This window comes from Balaenoptera acutorostrata, chromosome 5, assembly GCF_949987535.1.
Source record: "Balaenoptera acutorostrata chromosome 5, mBalAcu1.1, whole genome shotgun sequence".
NCBI lineage: Eukaryota > Metazoa > Chordata > Mammalia > Artiodactyla > Balaenopteridae > Balaenoptera > Balaenoptera acutorostrata.
Window position 1 is genome coordinate 144,002,725 of NC_080068.1, and position 16,515 is coordinate 144,019,239.

At 53.3% G+C, this 16,515-nt stretch overlaps 1 protein-coding gene across 5 annotated transcripts in view; it reads left to right on the forward strand.

Annotated features, from left to right (window-relative positions):
* The window catches only part of GAK (cyclin G associated kinase), a 53,153-nt gene that overhangs the window by 1,444 nt on the left and 35,194 nt on the right, over positions 1-16,515 (forward strand). For 2 of the 5 annotated variants that reach the window (XM_057546885.1, XM_057546887.1), the window contains exons 1-3: positions 9,619-10,232; positions 10,439-10,587; positions 13,600-13,742. In XM_057546885.1, the coding sequence (XP_057402868.1) occupies positions 9,982-10,232; positions 10,439-10,587; positions 13,600-13,742 (543 nt within the window). In that variant the 5' untranslated portion in view covers positions 9,619-9,981. Of the gene's footprint in view, positions 1-8,703; positions 8,766-9,506; positions 9,567-9,613; positions 10,233-10,438; positions 10,588-13,599; positions 13,743-16,515 lie in introns of those variants that run through there. The other 3 variants (XM_057546886.1, XM_057546888.1, XM_057546889.1) reach the window with 3 other exon arrangements.

The following is a 16,515-nucleotide window of genomic DNA, read 5'->3' on the forward strand; positions in this document are numbered from 1 at the left end:
GGATCCTCTGGGTGGACAGACAGTGGGCCCAGCTGAGGTGGGAGGGTGAGGACGCACCCCTGCTAGGTGCAGTGGCAGGGCCAGGGGGAGGAGGGGTGGGATGGGAGGTGGGTCACGGAGAGAAGGCAGCTCTTGCCTGTGGCTTAACACCCAGGATGAAGAACAAGGAGAGGGGAGCAGCCACTGTGGCTGTGCAGAGTACCTGTTACCTTTGCTCTCCGGGCACGTCAGGAGCTGAAAGTCACCACTGCGATTAGGAACTGTAGATTTCCTCCCCTTAAACTGAACTGGCGGCTCACAGCTTCTAAAGCTCGTGAAGCCTTTTTCTGAACTGGAATGGTAAGAAACCTGTATGAAGTCGTTCACATAAAATAGCAGCCTTAGAACATAGGCTGTGGGAAATCAGGCTGTCTTGCATAAATATGGGGAAGGTCCCAAACCCAAAACCCTTGGGTGCCTATGTTGACAATTCCGGAATTCTTCACGTTTTAGAAAGCTAGTGTGTATCCTGTGTGTCCTGGGATACTGCCGCAGGAGTTGGGAAAGTGTCGCATAATCAAGTGTGTTACTATATCTGTAATTAAGTAAGCATCCTCACTGTGGGATAATTAAGTCTTCAAATAGCCTCCCATCAGTTCATGTCAGGTGTTGCCCCAGATGAGTTTATAATAGATCAGGTTTTGCTATCAAATGATTTAGGGAAAAAACATTGGTTTTCACAGCTTTTTGGAATTTGCACTTGTCTGAAATGGGTTGTTGGGCAGAACTGTGGGTTGGGTGATGCAGATAGCTTTCTAATCTTTTCAAAATTTGTTCTAAATTTTCACTTTTTTAAAGCAAATTACTGGGAGTCCCCACAACGTCAGAGATGCCCAGTCCAAGTGGACTTCAGGATACGTTCTGCGTTTCTTCTTGTTTTGGAGTCTGCATGCTCATGCTTCCTTCTGCCAGAAAGGATAACGGGGATGGATCGCTACTGCTTAGGAGCATTTGGTCCCTCGGGCAGCCCAGCTCTGTAGGGCTGCTTTGCTCTGTGGACTCACTCTCGTGAGGTGCGCTCTTCTCTGCCAGGGAGGGTTCCGAGGGGACCTTTCCTCTTCGGACACTGCAGAGCACAGATAACCAGGATCTTTGCAGCAGGGGCTTAGGCTCGGTGGCCGGTTGTGGCCATCGGGACGAGGTGGCCCACGTCTTGTGCCTGAGTGATCGCCCTCTCAGCTGGCCCACCCGACCCTTCACTGGCACGTTGGCAGCTTTAAGGTCAGCCTTTAACCGTGGTGATAGCACCCAGCATAAAGCAGTAGTAATCACCAGAGCAGTACTTATGGGGTCCTGGCTACTTGCGGGGCACAGTCCCTGGTGCTTCATGTGGATTGTGGTCATGGCGGTGCTGAGGTCGGGGCCGTCGGGAGCTTGCCAGTGCCCCCGGGGGGTGATGGTGGAGTCGGGCGGGAGCTCCAGGGAGGCTATGGTCCCAGGAACGGCCTGGGTCGTCTTAGGTGTGTCCCGGAGGGATAGGTGTCCAGAGGAAATCAAGGTAAAAGAAGCTGCTGGAGCGGTGCCGCTGGGGGGCCAGGTGGGAGCCGAGCGTGGAGGCCGCCACTGGCTTTGCCCTGCCCGCTGGGCACCTGTGGTGCCAGGCCTGCGGTACTTCTCCAGTGCACGTCTATCTGCTGGCGCATGAGCGCCTGGAGCGGGACACTGGGGAGGTGGCCCTGGGGACGGACACTTAGGGGGTTTCTTCCGGGGAGGTTCCTGGGGAGGGGACATCTCCCTGCGGGGGGGCGCTCTCCTTCCTCCCTCTGGCCTCCAGAGACACCGCCTGCCGTCTGCATGGGCAGGCGTCTCTCTGTAGGGTAGGTAGTGATCACGTGTGGTGCAGTGGAGCTCCTGGAATTCTGCTCCGTAGGAGTGTCTGCTTCTTACCAACAATGCTGAGAGAAAACGTGTTAAGATCAGCCGACCTGCTTCCCATGCTGCTGCACCCCCTGGCCTGTGCTCGCTGTCCTGCCCGCCACGCCCCACCTCACCCCGCCCCTGTCTGCGACCCTGCGCCGTGGGAGGGGTCGGAGGCCCTGCCGGACTCCAGCCTCCCCACATCGTCCTCACTGTAGTGGATAAAAGTGGTGTCTGGTTCTGTTGGTTTGCGCTGCTCTGATGGGTGAGTTTGAGCTTGTTGCAGTGCCTGTCAGCCGTGCTGGCTCCCTTCAGGAACTGCATGGTCACGTGCTGTGCCTGTTTTCTTTTATTAAAAATAATGTGAATTGCGTCATTCACCTGGGGTGAAGCAGACTTCAGGTGCTTTGACAAGTGCACGCACCTGTGTAGCAGATGCCTGTGCAGAAGGTTGTCAGCCCAGAAAGCCTCTGGGCCCCAGTCACCCTCGCTGGCTCTGAGTCCCCTCTTCTGGGACAGCGTGTCTCTGGTGTCGCGCCCGGGTGCTCTCACCGGCGGCTTCATGGTTTTGAAGTGCGGTTCCCTTTTCTGCTGCAGTTTGCTGTGCCTCGCCTGCCACGGACCTTTGGGTGTTCCCATTTGGGGCTATTGTGAATAAAGCTGCCAGCAACATTTTTTATGAGGTTTCTGTATGTTTTCCTTTCTCTTGGGTAAAATGCCCAGGAGTGGAGTGCAGGCTTTTAGGTTGGATGTAGGGTTAGCTTCAGATGAAATGGCCAAACCCTCTCCACCGTGGCTGCACCAGCTTCCGTCCCACCAGCTCGTGAGCGCCTATCGTTGTGGTTATACCCGTTCTCGAGAGGGTGCAGTGGTCGAATCTGCATTTTCCCCGTGATACTGTCCAACACCTTTTCACCTGCTTGTTAGCCAGTCGTGTATCTTTCCTGTGTGTGAACTGTTTGTTAAAATCTTTTTTCCATTTTTTATTGGACAGGAGTTGTGGGAGTTTCTTATTATTCTGGATCTGAGTCCTGTTTTTATATAATACACACACACGTACACACACGCGCACACACACACACACGTGCGCGCACCCCCCCCCATATGTGGGGAAGACGAGGTCAGCCATTTCCCGATTCCAGAACATTCACGGTAATGACTGCGTAGGGCACTGTCTTAGCAGTGCCCAACATGGCATTCCTTCGTGCGTTTTATACGCTAGTGTTACTATTTTTACGTAAACTTTTAATTTTGAGGTCATCGTAGACTTGTGCAGTTGTAAGAAAAGATGCAGAGAGGTCTGCGTACACTGCCCGTTCCCCCTGTGGCAGCATCTGGAAAAACTGGAGTTGCCATCACAACCAGGATTGGATGTGTCCATCCCCACAAGGATCCCTCGTGCCTTTCACAGCCAGATGCCCCTCCTGGACCCCTGGAAAGCACTAATCTGTCCTCCTCTCTAATTTGTCCTTTGAAGAATGCTGTATAAATGAAATCACACGTCGTGTAGCCTCTTGGAATTGGCTTTTTTCGCTCCGCATGGTTGTCTGGGGATCCATCCAGGTTGTTGTGTCTGTAACTAGTTCATTTTTATTTCTGCAGAGCACTCCGTGGTGTGGACGTACCATGGTTGGCTCAGCCATTCACCTGCTGAGGGACATCTGGGTTGTTCCAGGTTTTTTGGTTATTTGAAATAAAGCTGCTATAAACATTCGTGTACAGGTTTTTGTGTGGCTGTGTTTTCATTTTTCTGGAATAAATGCCCAGGTGCTGGGTCACATGGCAGTTGCATGTTTTGTTTTTTAGAAAACTACCAACCTGTTTTCTAGAGCGGCTGTGCTATTTTCACATTCCCATCAGCAGTTGGTGAGTGTCTTAGTCTGCTCGGGCTGCTGTACAAACTGCAGACAAGGTGGTGTAAACAACAAATTCATTTTCATGATTTTGGAGGCTTGGAGTCTGAGATCAACGTGCTGACAGGGTCTCTGGTGAGGTCTTTTCCCTCAGCTGTTCTGGTGTCTCTTCTTCTTCTAAGGACTCTAGTCCTGTTGGGTCAGGGCTTTAACTTTATTTATCTCCTTAAATGCCCTCTCTCCAGATACAGTCACATTGGGGGTTAGAGCTTCAACATGTGACTTCTGGGGAGACAAAGCTGAGTCCATTACAAAGCGTGATGAGTTTCTCTGAGTCTTTGCCAGCATTTTGTGTTGTGTTTTCATTTGATCATGCAGCAGGTGTGTAGTGATAGCTCAGTGGGGTTTTCATTTGTGTTTCCCTAAAGGCTAACACCGTGCTTATTTCCACCTGCCCATCCCCATAGGAGAAACGTCTCTTTGTGCCTTCTGCCTATTTTCAAATCGTCTTTTGTTGCTGAGTTTTGAGAGCTCGTTGTATATTGTAGATATGAGTCCACTGTCAGATGTGGTTTGCAAGTGTTTTCTCTCAGGCTGCAGCTTGTCTTCCAGCCTCTGAACAGGGTCTGTTGTGGATCCAAAGTTTTAACCTTCAGGAAGTCTATTCTATCACTTTTCCTTCCTGAATCCTGCTTTTGCTGTCAAGTCTGAGAACTCGTTGCCAAGCTCTGCATCTCCAGGATTTCTCTCCTATGCTGTCTCTTGGTTTTGCGTTTGTATGCTCCGAGTTGACTGTCGTGTAAGGTGTAAAGTTTAGATTGAAGTTCTTTGTTTTGCCTGGAGCTGTCCAATTGCTCCAGCACCATTTATTGAAAAAACAGTGCTTCCAACATGGAATTGCTTTTGCATCTTTGTCAGAAATCATTTGGGCATATTTGTGTGGCTCTATTTCTGGGATTTTTCTCTTTTGTTCTGTTGCTCTGTCCCTCCACCAGTGCCACATGGTCTTGATTACTGTAGCTATACAACAAAATTTGAAATTGGGGTTTTTTTTTTAAATAAGAAAAATTTGAAAAATGCAGAAAAGTAGAAAGAATAAGAACAGAACAGACACCTTTGTCCCTGCTATCCAGAATTAATAAATTTTAGCTTTTTTAAAAAAAGAGTCGTATTTGGTTCCAGACTTTTTCTGAACAGTGGAGCATCACAGATGTTGTTAAAGGTTCTGTTGACCCCCTGCCCCCTGGTTGCGTTTCTCTGCTTCTCTTCAGAGTCAGCTACCACCATGAATTCAGTGCGTGTACTTCCTGCTCATCTGTTGTTTCCTCTGCATGTGCTGTGTTCACAGACAGTGCATGGCCCTGCTTTTGGGGGTGTTAAATATAATACAAGTGACTGTGTTGTTGTTGTTTTTAATTTATTTATTTTTGGCTGTGTTGGGTCTTCGTTGCTGTGCGTGGGCTTTCTCTAGTTGCGGTGAGCGGGGGCTACTCTTCGTTGCAGTGCGCGGGCTTCTCATTGTGTGGCTTCTCTTGTTGCGGAGCACGGGCTCTAGGTGCGCGGGCTTCAGTAGTTGTGGCTCGCGGGCTCTAGAGCGCAGGCTCAGTAGTTGTGGCGCACGGGCTTAGTTGCTCCACAGCATGTGGGATTTTCATGGACCAGGGCTCAAACCCGTGTCCCCTGCATTGGCAGGCGGATTCTTAACCACTGCGCCACCAGTGAAGCCCGTGACTGTTTTAATAGCTGAAGAGTTTGTCATCGTGATCTCATTTGCTCAGCACACATTTCTGATTGCCCACTATATGTCAGACTCTGTCCTAAGTGCTGGTGACACGAACAAGCTGGATGACATTTTTGCCTACTGAGCTTGCAGCCTAGTGGGAGAGACAGTAAACAGGTATCCAAATGAATGTGTAATAGAGCGTCAGGTATTGGAAAGTGCTGGGAAGAAGGAAGAGTGTTGGGGATAGGGCGTGGCTGGGACAGGACTGAGCCAGGAAGGTGATGGGGATCAGAGCCTGAGTGGCGAGAGGGGGAGTTGGGCCAGCATCCGGGGCGAGGGTGCCCGTGCAGGGCTGTGGCGAGTGGAATGGCCCTGGGTAGCAGTGGGCTTGGTGTGCTGGAGGAAGCACGGTAGTGTGGGTGCGGCCGCAGCCGAGAGGACCAGTGCTGGGGCTGGGCAGAGGCCAGGAGATGTTCCAGAGGACCTGTAGCCTTGCTGCGGTGGCCCTTTGGTCCTGGAGTTTTTGGTACTGTCCTTAGGATTGTTTGCTTTACGGTCTTAGCATCTGCAAGCAAGACCAGCTTTAGTTCTTCCTTTCTGACCTTTCTGCTCTTTATTTTTCTAGCCTTCTTTCACTGATTAGGCTCTCCAATAGAATGTTGTATTATGCTCTGAGAGCAGCAGACATCCTCGCGTTGTTCTTGATCTTAGAAAGAAAACACTTTTAAGTCTCGTGTTAGCTGTCGGTTTTTTGTAGTTGCCGCTTCTCAGATTGAAGAAGTTTCCTTCAATTCCTAGTTTGCTGAACTTTTTTTTAAATTTTACTGTTTTAAAAAATCATGAATGGATTTTGCATGTGGACAAATACTTTCTCTGTGTCTGTTGAGGTGATCTGCCCTCACTGTCTGTTAATAGTGTGTACTACAGTGATTGCTTTTTTAGTGTTGAGCCAACCTTGCATCCCTGGGGTAAATCCCACGTGGTCATAATGTACTATCCTTACCATGTATTGTCAGAATCACTGCTGGTATTTTCTGATGATTTTTGACTTCTTTGTTAATGAGTGATTTTGATCTGTAATTGTATGTTTATTGTCTTCTCTGCCTCAAAAAATATGCCGGGAACTATGTTCTCTTATCTTAGCAGGGATTTTGTACAAGGTGGTTGTACTTTCTTCACTTAACTATTGGATAGAATTCACCAGTGAAGCCATCTGTTTTTCTGTTTCTGTTTTCTGGATTTTCATTTCCTTTCATCTATTTTTTTATATTGACTTATTATTTAATTTTTTAACTGCTACATTGAGATAAAAGTGACGTACAGTAACTCTGCATATATGTCAAAACACTTTAAATATGTCCCGTGTGTGTATATATATATGTATATGTGTGTGTATGTATATGTCTACATAGCTGTCACTGTCATCAAGGTGGTGAACAAACCCATCACCTCCACAGTTTTCCTCCTTTCCTTACAGTCCTCTCCTCCCATCCTCAACCTCCAGGCCACCGCTGATCTGCTTTTTGTTACTGTAGATTAGTCTATATTTTCTAGGGTCTCCTATAAATGAAATCATGTGTACATATACATATACTCTTTTTTCCTGATTTTTGTCCTTCAGCATAATTGTTTTGAGAGTCATCCTGTTGCTGCATGTTAGCAATAGTTCCATCCTATTTGTTGATGAGTCGTGTTCTGTGCGGGGGTGATTGGTTTATCCATTCACTATTGATGGACATGTGGGTTGTTTCCAGTTTGAGCAATTACAAATGGGGCTGCTATGAACATTCGTGCACAACTCCTTGTGTGGATGTGTGCTTTTATTTTTCCCGGGTAAATACTAGCAGTGTAATGACAGGGCTGTAGAGTTGGCGTATGTTTAACTTTTAAAGAAATCTCCAAACTGTTTTCCAAAATGATGATACCATTCTGCGTTCCCATGAGTCGTGTATAAGCAGCAGTTGCTCCACACCTTAATCACTATTTGGTAGGTCAGTTTAAGAATTTTTAGATGCTCTAATAGGTGTATAGTAGTATCCTTGTTTACATGTGCGTTTCCCTGGTGGATAATGACATAACATTTTTTCATATGCTTACTTGCTAGCTGTTTATCTTGGTTGAGTGTCTTTTCATATATTTTGCTCATTAAAATGTTGTTGAACTGAACTTTGGATTTTCTTTATATTTTCTGGATAGAGGTCCTTTGCCAGGTGTGTGACCTGCAAAGTCCAGTTAGGGGCTTGTCTTTTCACCCTCTCAACAGTGTACTCCAGAAATCAGTAAAACCATCTTTAATGAAGTAGTACATTTATCATATTTTTCATTTATGGATCATACTTTTTTTTTTATATCTAAGAAATCTTTGCCTAACTTAGGGTTTGTAGAAATAAAGTTGATTTTTTTGTATGTTGCTCTTGCATCCCACAACCTTTCTATACTCATTTATTACTGATAGTAGCTTTTGGGGTGTAGGTATAAGCTTGTCTACATAGACGATCCTTTGTCTGCAGAGGAAAACATTTTACTCCTTTTCAATCTGGATGCCTTTTATTTCTTTTCTTGCCTGATTGCACTGGCCAGCGCTTCCAGTGTGATACTGAATGGCAGTGGTGAGAACAGACGCCTTTGCCTGTCCCTGATCTTAGAGGGAAGCATCTGGTCTTCCACCGCCGAGTGATGTTTGCTGTGGGTCTTTCAGAGATGCCCTTCATCAGGTTGAGCAAGTTTCCTTCTGTTCCTAGTTTGCTGAGAGTTTTAAATTTCATGATGAAATTTTCCACTGTAGGAAGCTAGAAAAAAGTAAGCAAATTAAACTAAAAACAATTGAATTACATTGATTAAACCAGCTCTGCTTAGTTGTGATGTATTATCCTTTTTTACATGTTGTTGAGTTTGATTTGTTAACATTTTATTTTATTTAGAATTAATGATTTGTTAAGAATTCTTTCATCCACATTCATGTGTGGTACTAGTCTTTTATTTGTTTTCATAGAACTGGCCTCAGTTGTGTTGATCTTCCCGCATTGATCTCACTCCTATGTTCATTCTCTTCCTTCCTGTGAAGCAGGGTATTTAGAAGGCAGTATTATATAAATCGGGGCCATCATCGTTGCAGAAAACAAACTGCTAGCCACAAGTCCAGTTTGTATTTTACTTAGTAAAGATATTTTTAAAGCTTAATGTTAAATAAAATCACAGCACTGAACTGACGTATATTTTTCTAATTTTCAGGAGGGTTTGCATTTGTGTATGAAGCTCAAGATCTGGGAAGTGGCAGAGAGTATGCATTGAAGGTAATAAGGGGTGACAAACGTTTTTGTGGGTGTTGGTGTATTTTAAAGGAAATAAGTCTCTAAGTGACAGTGTTTTCAGAGATTTATCCCTGTTCTTTAGTTTGTTTCTTTTCTGCAGTCTGTATCTGTTTGTTTTACTTGTTTCTTCTGATGGTGAAGCCTCAGCAGTTTTAGAGGACTGTAAAGCTGTGGTTTCCAACTTTGGGGACAGGGACTCAGTGGGCGGCCAGGGGGAGGGGAGTCAGAACTGCCAAAGTAAGGGTTCCACGAATACCAGGAGTTTGAAGGCCACTCGTGTAAAACAGCGTTCACAGTGTATCTATAAATAAGGGTCACGGGGGTGGGGTGGGAGGGGGCGTCCGGGCCACTTGGGGTGCTGGGCGCGCGTGCTAGCTTGTCCTGAGACTCGCAGAGGGCCTGTCTGCTGCGGTGGCAGTGGCCTGTCTCGGGTGCGGCCGAGCTGGCGGTGTGCACTTGGACTCTGGCATCCAGAACTGGACCCACATCTCTCATTTTCCTCTAGCCTGTTTGGAGAAAAGCCTCCTATTTTTGGTTTTTCTTATGTCCTTGGATCATAAAGGACCATTTCCAAGGGTCTGTAACCTTCTGTCAAGTTTCTCTGCGGGTCAGATGTTAAAACATAGGTGGGGGAGCCCTTAGACGCGTTGTGTTTGTTCTCTTGGGTACAGAGCACAGAGATAAAGTCTCTACTCTTTGCTCGTATGTTATTTCCTGGTACAGAGATTACTGTCCAACGAAGAGGAGAAGAACAGAGCCATCATTCAGGAAGTGTGTTTCATGGTATCCTTTTCCTGGTCACGTGGGGAGGCCTGCGTCTAGCTGTGGTTGACCGCGGCCGAGAGGCTGCTCAGTGATGCCCTCTCTGTGTTTGTTTCACTGGACTTAGCTGTAGCACGTGTCTAGTAGGAAGGAGTTTTCTTCCTTCTTCTTCACTCTCAGGGTGATGGTAAGAGATTTGTAGCCTTGGGAGCGTGGTCATTCCTGCTGAGAGGTCTCCAAGCCGGGGATGGGCAGCCCCCTGCCTCTGCCCTTCTGCCTGTCCTTCGTGACCTGTTGTGGCCCACTGTGCCCGGCCAGTAGCTGTGCCCCCGGCCCCTCGCCAGGCCTGGTTCCCATGGGCCTCTGCGTCGCTTCTGATCAGCCCCCCTAGTCCCTCTCGCCCTGCCCAGAGCACTCGGGCCCTGGGCGTCCGTGCATGGAGCGTCGGTCTGTGGGGCTGGTGCTGTTCTGCTCTCCACTCCTGCACGTGTTCTCCTGGAACTGGGGTCTTGCCCTTGGCTGTCAGAATCTGTTCTCTTCCGTCTCGAAGCTCTGTCCACTGCGAGCCTGCCGGCCGCCTGGGCCCAAGGGTCCTCACCTCGCGGGGTTTCCAGTAGCCTCGTTCACCTCTCGCAGCCTCACACGTGCCACGCCCTCCGCCTGCTGTCCCGCCCGGCCTGTGGTCAGGTGCGTGGCCAGCGTGGTGGGGGTCTTCGTCCCCACCTTCCCCGCCCCTTCCCTCTCCTTCTTGCGTCTTCCTGCCGTCCTGGCTGCCCCCCACCTGCTCCCTGTCCTCTGCCTGCTCTGACGCGGTAAGACTGTAAGCTGATTGGATTCAGTGTTCTGACCTTAGTGTCTTAATAGTATGTATATATTTGTTTTTAAACGTGCAGACTTACGCATTCTCCTTTAACAAGACACCTGCAGAAAAAACTTTCAGGCCACCCAAATATTGTCCAGTTTTGTTCTGCAGCGTCAATCGGAAGAGAGGAGTCGGACACCGGGCAGGCCGAGTTCCTGCTGCTCATGGAGCTCTGCAGAGGTGAGGTTCCAGCGGCTCGGGACCGCCCAGCAGTCGAGAGATGCTCCCGGGGTCTTCTCTCCCGGAGACACGGTGGCTGTCACGGAGAGAGCATGGCTCGCTGTCCGGTGGGAGCTCTTCGAGAGGCTGCGTCCCCCCCTCGTCCCCGCGCTGGGCGGGAGGGCAGAGCTGGGTCCGAGAAAGGGGTGGAGGCGTGCTGTCAGGGCTCTTGGGCAGCAGGAAGCCGCCTCAGTCGGGAAGCGGTCAGATGAGGCCGGGGAGGTGGGCTTGAGCGGCTGCGCCGGCCCCGAGGCTGCGACCTCACCCGCATCGAGGCGGTCACACTTGCACTTGCTGTGTTCTCAAAGGAGGACTCCCATGTCCACTGACGGCAGCGGGGAGCCCATGCCTTCCGGAGAGTTCTAGGGGCAGAGCGGGAGAGAGAGTGGGCTCAGCCTCTGTCTGCGGCGGAAGCAGGCCCCCCGCCTGGAGGGTCGGGCTCGGCTCGTCCCGCACTGAGCGTCTGCCCCATGCTGGACCCGTGTGGGCAAAACAGCGGGAGCGAGGTGGCCGGAGCCCGTCCTGGGGCTCGTGGGCGGAAGGGGCAGGGCAGGGCTTGTGAGGCCCGGCGGGCGTAGAGGACGGGCTGTGGGGCCTGGAGTCGGGGCAGGGGCCACCAGACGTCCTGCTTGTCCCTCGGTCACAGGCAGCGCGTGTGGGACCGCCACGAGGCCAGGGGAGAGTGGGGGAGACTGAGGCAGGCGGCTACCCAGGAGGGAAGCAACCCGAGGGGTCACTGCCCCCAAGCAGTGTCCCAGGAGGAGGGGTGGGGGGCCGTGAGCGCAGGAGTCATGCCGCGAAGAAGAGCAGGGACGGGGTGTCAGGGCTGCTAGGGGAGGGGGTGCTGCGGACTGCAGCCGGGAACCAGGGTGCACAGGATCCCCGCCCCGAGCGGAGGGGGACCGGGGGTCTCGCCGCCCAGAGTGGAGGGGGACGGGGGTCCCCATCCTGAGCGGATAAGACAGAACCTGGGGCGCACAGCGCTTTCCGACAGGGTGGCGTGGGAGCTCCGGGCTCCGGCAGGGAGCGGTGTTCGGGATCCAGTCACGTGCTGGCTCCTCGGTTCCCACAGCTGGTGAGTGCCGACTCGCCCAGCTCAGGTCTGGCGCCCGGTTCTCCCACTCGATGGATGGTTGGCGTCGCTGGTTTTTACCTGCAAGAGGACTCGTGCTCGCTGAAGACAGTGCTGCGTGGGAGCTTGTGAAGCAGGGTCCGTTCCTGTGAGCCTGCCGCGCCCGCGCTGGTGCCCCACACGTTCACACGCGCTCTCTGGAAGGCTCTCGGTGCGCGGGGCGGCGGGGGCCGCGCGGGTCCCACAGGGCCCTCTCTGGGCCCTTGGTGTCTCCAGAGAACCGAGGTTCGTGTACAGCGTTCGCCGCCTGTCGTTCAGCTGCTCGCCGCGCTTTGGCGTCGCTTTGATCTTGGGTTTGGAGGCCGTGGGTGCCTTTCACGAGTGCAGGCCTGTGGGTGGTGCCTGAGGCGGGGCGGCCCCGATGCGGCGACCTTGGCGAGTGTGCCAGTCGTGGCGGTGCTGCCGGGACCACCCGTCTGGGCCAGCGCACGAGGCCCGGGTTGGACGCTAGGCACGGGGGTCGGTGCCAGCACCGGGCGCCGCAGGGTCTTTGGGAGCGGTGGGGGAGGGGCACGTGGGCACCAGTTCCGCTGAGGGTTGGTCTGGCTGCGGCCACCCTGGATACACGCCCCAGGAGCCCCCGCCCCTTCCTGGGACCCCCGCCTTGTCCTCCGCGGGGCCCTCAGCCGCTGTGCCACCTACAACATTATCCTTAGAAAGACCGCTCTTGAATTCTCATTGAACGTCAGAGGCCAGTGAACCCTGACCTCGTGCATGCACCGTCTCGTCCCCGCTCCTCCAGACAGCCTGGCGGTCGCTCTGTCATCCCTGCTCCAGACCCCTCGGCAGCACCTCGTGGGGCCTGTGCCCTGTCTGCATCTTGGGGGGCTGGCGGTCTGTTCCTGAGGGCCCATCGCCCCTTGGGGCCCCATCGCTACTGTGGGCCCCCTGCCCCCGCTGAGGGTTAGGGTTAGGGTTAGGGTTAGGGCTAGGGCACGGCACAGACAGAGCCCAGCCCGAGTCCAGAGTCGGGGTGGGGAAGGGCTGCGCGGTTGTGCCGGGAGCTGCAGGAGGGTGTGGCAGGGGCTTGGGAGCTGGCGGGTCGGCAGGAGGCAGGGTTGCGGGGCGAGGGGCCGAGCGCCAGTTGACTGTGGGGCCGGTAGGTGTGGTGGCGCCCTTGGAGCTGCATCGAGTGCGACCGCGGGCCCCAGCGTGCGAAGCTGAGCTGTGGAGCGTGGCAGCCGAGGCAGCCTGAGGCCTGGACCAGGGAGGGGGCGGCCGTGGAGGGGGCCCTGCAGAGACGGCACGCGGCACACGGTCGTGGAGGGAGCTGCCGCGGAGGGGGCCGGCCGGCTTCACTGGTCTGGGCTGCGGCCAGTTACAGCAGGACTGGGGCCTGGGCCTCAGAGACAGGAAGGAGCAACCTTGAGGTGGGGAGCCCTGATGGTGGCGTCCTGGGGCCTGGGATGGGGGCCCAGAGCCTTGCTCTCCACTTCTGTGCTTTCCCCACGCCGCACTCCTTGTTGTCTGCGTGTTCAGTGTGGAGATTTCTCCTTAACAGCGGAGGACCGTTGTTACCTAAGGAAACACGGTGATTATTTCCTTAGAGACATGCGCAAAGACATACGCACTCGTGGTGGGTTTTCTTGTAGCTGCCGCGTCACAATGGGCTCCCTGGGTAAGAGGCCTCTGCTGGTGTCTGGGCAGGCACTCCCACGCGGGGCTCTGTGACTCGCTGTGGCCCTGACGGAGGTCGCACTCTCCTCTGCGGGGCTTGGTGACCGCCGGAGGGCGGGGCGGCCCCCCCCCCACCCCCGCGGTGGGCTCAGGACGGCAGCGGGCCTGGGGCGGGCGTAGCATTTACGGCTCCGTGGTGATGTGAATTTAATTGTCTCTTTTAGGGCAGCTGGTGGAATTTTTAAAGAAAATTGAATCTAAAGGTCCGCTCTCGTGCGATACCGTCCTGAAGATATTCTATCAGACGTGCAGGGCGGTGCAGCACATGCACAGACAAAAGCCGCCCATCATCCATAGAGACCTCAAGGTACCGCCTTCACGCTCCCGTTGCGGGACAAGAGCCCTCCGTCCAGATGAAGCCCCTTTGCTCTGCTGGGTGTTGTTGCCTGCCTGGGTGTGGTCGTGGGCACCGGGACCCAGTGTGGAGCCAGGAGTGTGTGACCACTCCCCTGGGCTGCGCTCGCCGCCGCCCTTCCCGCACCCGCCTTGGGGCAGGAGCCCTGCTGCCTGGTGCAGGGGCAGGGGTGCTTCCCTGCCGGGGTGCTGGCATGCCCATCCCAGTGCACACACGGGATCCGTGTGTGCGTGGAGCTGCCCTTTGTCATTTTGCCGCCTGTTCGGGGGCTTCTTAGTGATTTTGTCTTTTCCTGATTAATGATGTTGAATGCTTTTGCCGTGTTAATAGTCATCAGTGCCCTTATTCCCCTTATTCTTCAGTTAAGTGGCTGTTTTTTTGCCGTTTTTCTGTCGTCTGTTGGTTTTATTTATTTATTTATTTACGTTTGGCTGCGTTGGGTCTTCTTTGTTGCTGCGCGGGCTTTCTCTAGTTGCGGCGAGCGGGGGCTACTCTTCGTTGCGGTGTGCGGGCTTCTCACTGTGGTGGCTTCTCTTGTTGTGGAGCACGGGCTCTAGGCACGCGGGCTTCAGTAGTTGTGGCACGCGGGCTCTAGAGCACAGGCTCAGTAGTTGTGGTGCACGGGCTTAGTTGCTCCGCGGCATGTGGGATCTTCCCGGACCAGGGCTCAAACCCGTGTCCCCTGCGTTGACAGGCGGATTCTTAACCACTGCGCCACCAGGGAAGTCCTGTTGGTTGGTTTTTGTACATTCTTACAACAGTCTTTTTTAAGTTACATGTGATGCAAGTATCTTCTTCTGGTCTGTGGCCTGATTTTAACAGTAATCCAACATCCACAAAGCTAGTGCCCCAACTCTGACCATGGCTCAGGGTAGCAGCACACCAACCCCTTTCCCCACCTTCCCCGCCCTTCCCCAGTCCTACTTGCTAAAAACACTGTAAAGCAGACCCCAGACATGCCATTTCCCTCCCAGAAACCTCTGTACTACTTCCCTCATGTCCCGTCGGTAGCCAGCCTTCCCGGTGTCCTTGCTGGTCTGGAACAGTGCCGTCCTCAGGTGGGGGCGGGGCAGCTGTCTTTCTTCTCTGTCTCAGGAAAGTGAAAAGCTAGAAGGAGGACACTAAAGAATCCGTGTCCGAGAGCGCAGCCTGGGTCGGACTCCTCAGTGCCCGGGCCCACGGCAGCCGGCCCCGCTGGGGGGCTCCCTGCAAGTGCCCCCCGAGGATGGGAGTCCTCAAGTGGCACCCTGTGGAGGGGCGGGAAGGACACAGGGATGTCGCAGACACGCGTGTCACGCCCAGGGCTGCCTGCCACCCGCTGGTAGCAGTTGCGCACTTGCGTCCTCTTCAGTGGGACTTACCTTTTGCTCTTTGGGGCGTCGTGGGAGTGGAGCCCCACAGTCCATTTGCTCGGCGTCAAGGCTTTGAGGCTCGTCCATCTCAGGAGCCCACACCGAGCAGGGCCACGGCGCTGTGCCTGGCCGTCCCTGCGTCCGTGCTCCTGGTGAGAGCGCCGCTCTGCACCCCGGGTGGCCCTTGTCCCAGGACACTGTTGTCCCTGGGTGCTGAAGGGTGCGTGTCTTTGCTGTGGATGTTCCCACTGCAGCTCATGGCGGCCCCCATGCCCGCGCTTGGTCGGCCCTTGGTGTTTGGTCTCAGCAGTTGTGTGGGTTCCACTGGGCTTTCTTTCTGATGACGGGCTTTGTCCTGTCTTGTCCTGTTCCTGGGGACCTGGTGTCCTGTGGTGCAGCCCCGTGTCAGTGCAGGTGGGGCAGACCTCGCTCCTCCGGCTGCATTTTCACCCTGTTGGTCATTCCTTTGTGTTTGGGGGTGAGTCGTCCTGGGCTTGTCGTGGGGGTCTTCAGCACCCTGGCCGGGTGGCATCCAAGGCTCCTTCCCACAGCGCCGCCTCGTGGGGGGGCTGTCGGTGGGTCCTGGCCCTGGTGCTCCTTGGCCTCTGTACCAGAGCTCACGATGGGCAGGTGCCTGGTCGCCTGGGACCGTGGGGCTCTTGTCAGCTCCTGGTGTCTCCACCCAGGCGCCAAGGAGACACTGCGGGCTCAGCTCCAGCCCTGTGCAGTGAAGCGGGGACTGCGGCAAAGGGGCCATTTGGACATTTTGGTTCCTAGCGCATCTAAACGTTACGTTTACGTGACACTGTGGTCTATTAACGTGCAACAGAGTTATGCCCAAAAGACAGTGTCCATCCCTTTAACTAAAAATGTTTTGTTGTTAAGAAATGCTAACCATTGTCTGAGCCTTCAGCGAGTCTCAGCAGTAACATCAAAGACCACTTGACCACAGATACCATAACAAATACAATAATGAGGAAAAGTTTGAAGTATTTCAAGAATTACCAAAACGGGACCCAGAGACCCAAAGTGAGCAGATGCTGTTGGAAAAAGGCGTCGACAGACTCGCTTGGCGCGGGGCGGCCACAGACCCTCCTGCGTAAGAAGCGCAGTAAAGCGGGGTCGGCCTGTAAATTTTTGAATCAGTTTGTCAGCTTCTGACTGGAATTGCCTTGACTCTCCCCAGAGCGGGGCTGGTAGACTGCGCACATCCTGGCTGCTGGGTCGAGCAGGTGTGGCTGGGTCAGTAAAGCTGCTCCTCACCTGGGTCATGGAATCCCGATCTTCTGAATTTTTTTGACCATTCAAAAAATAAAGCCACGCTTAGCGTGTGGGCTGGTGGTGGGACCTGGCTTACGGAGCCGTGGGTGGGT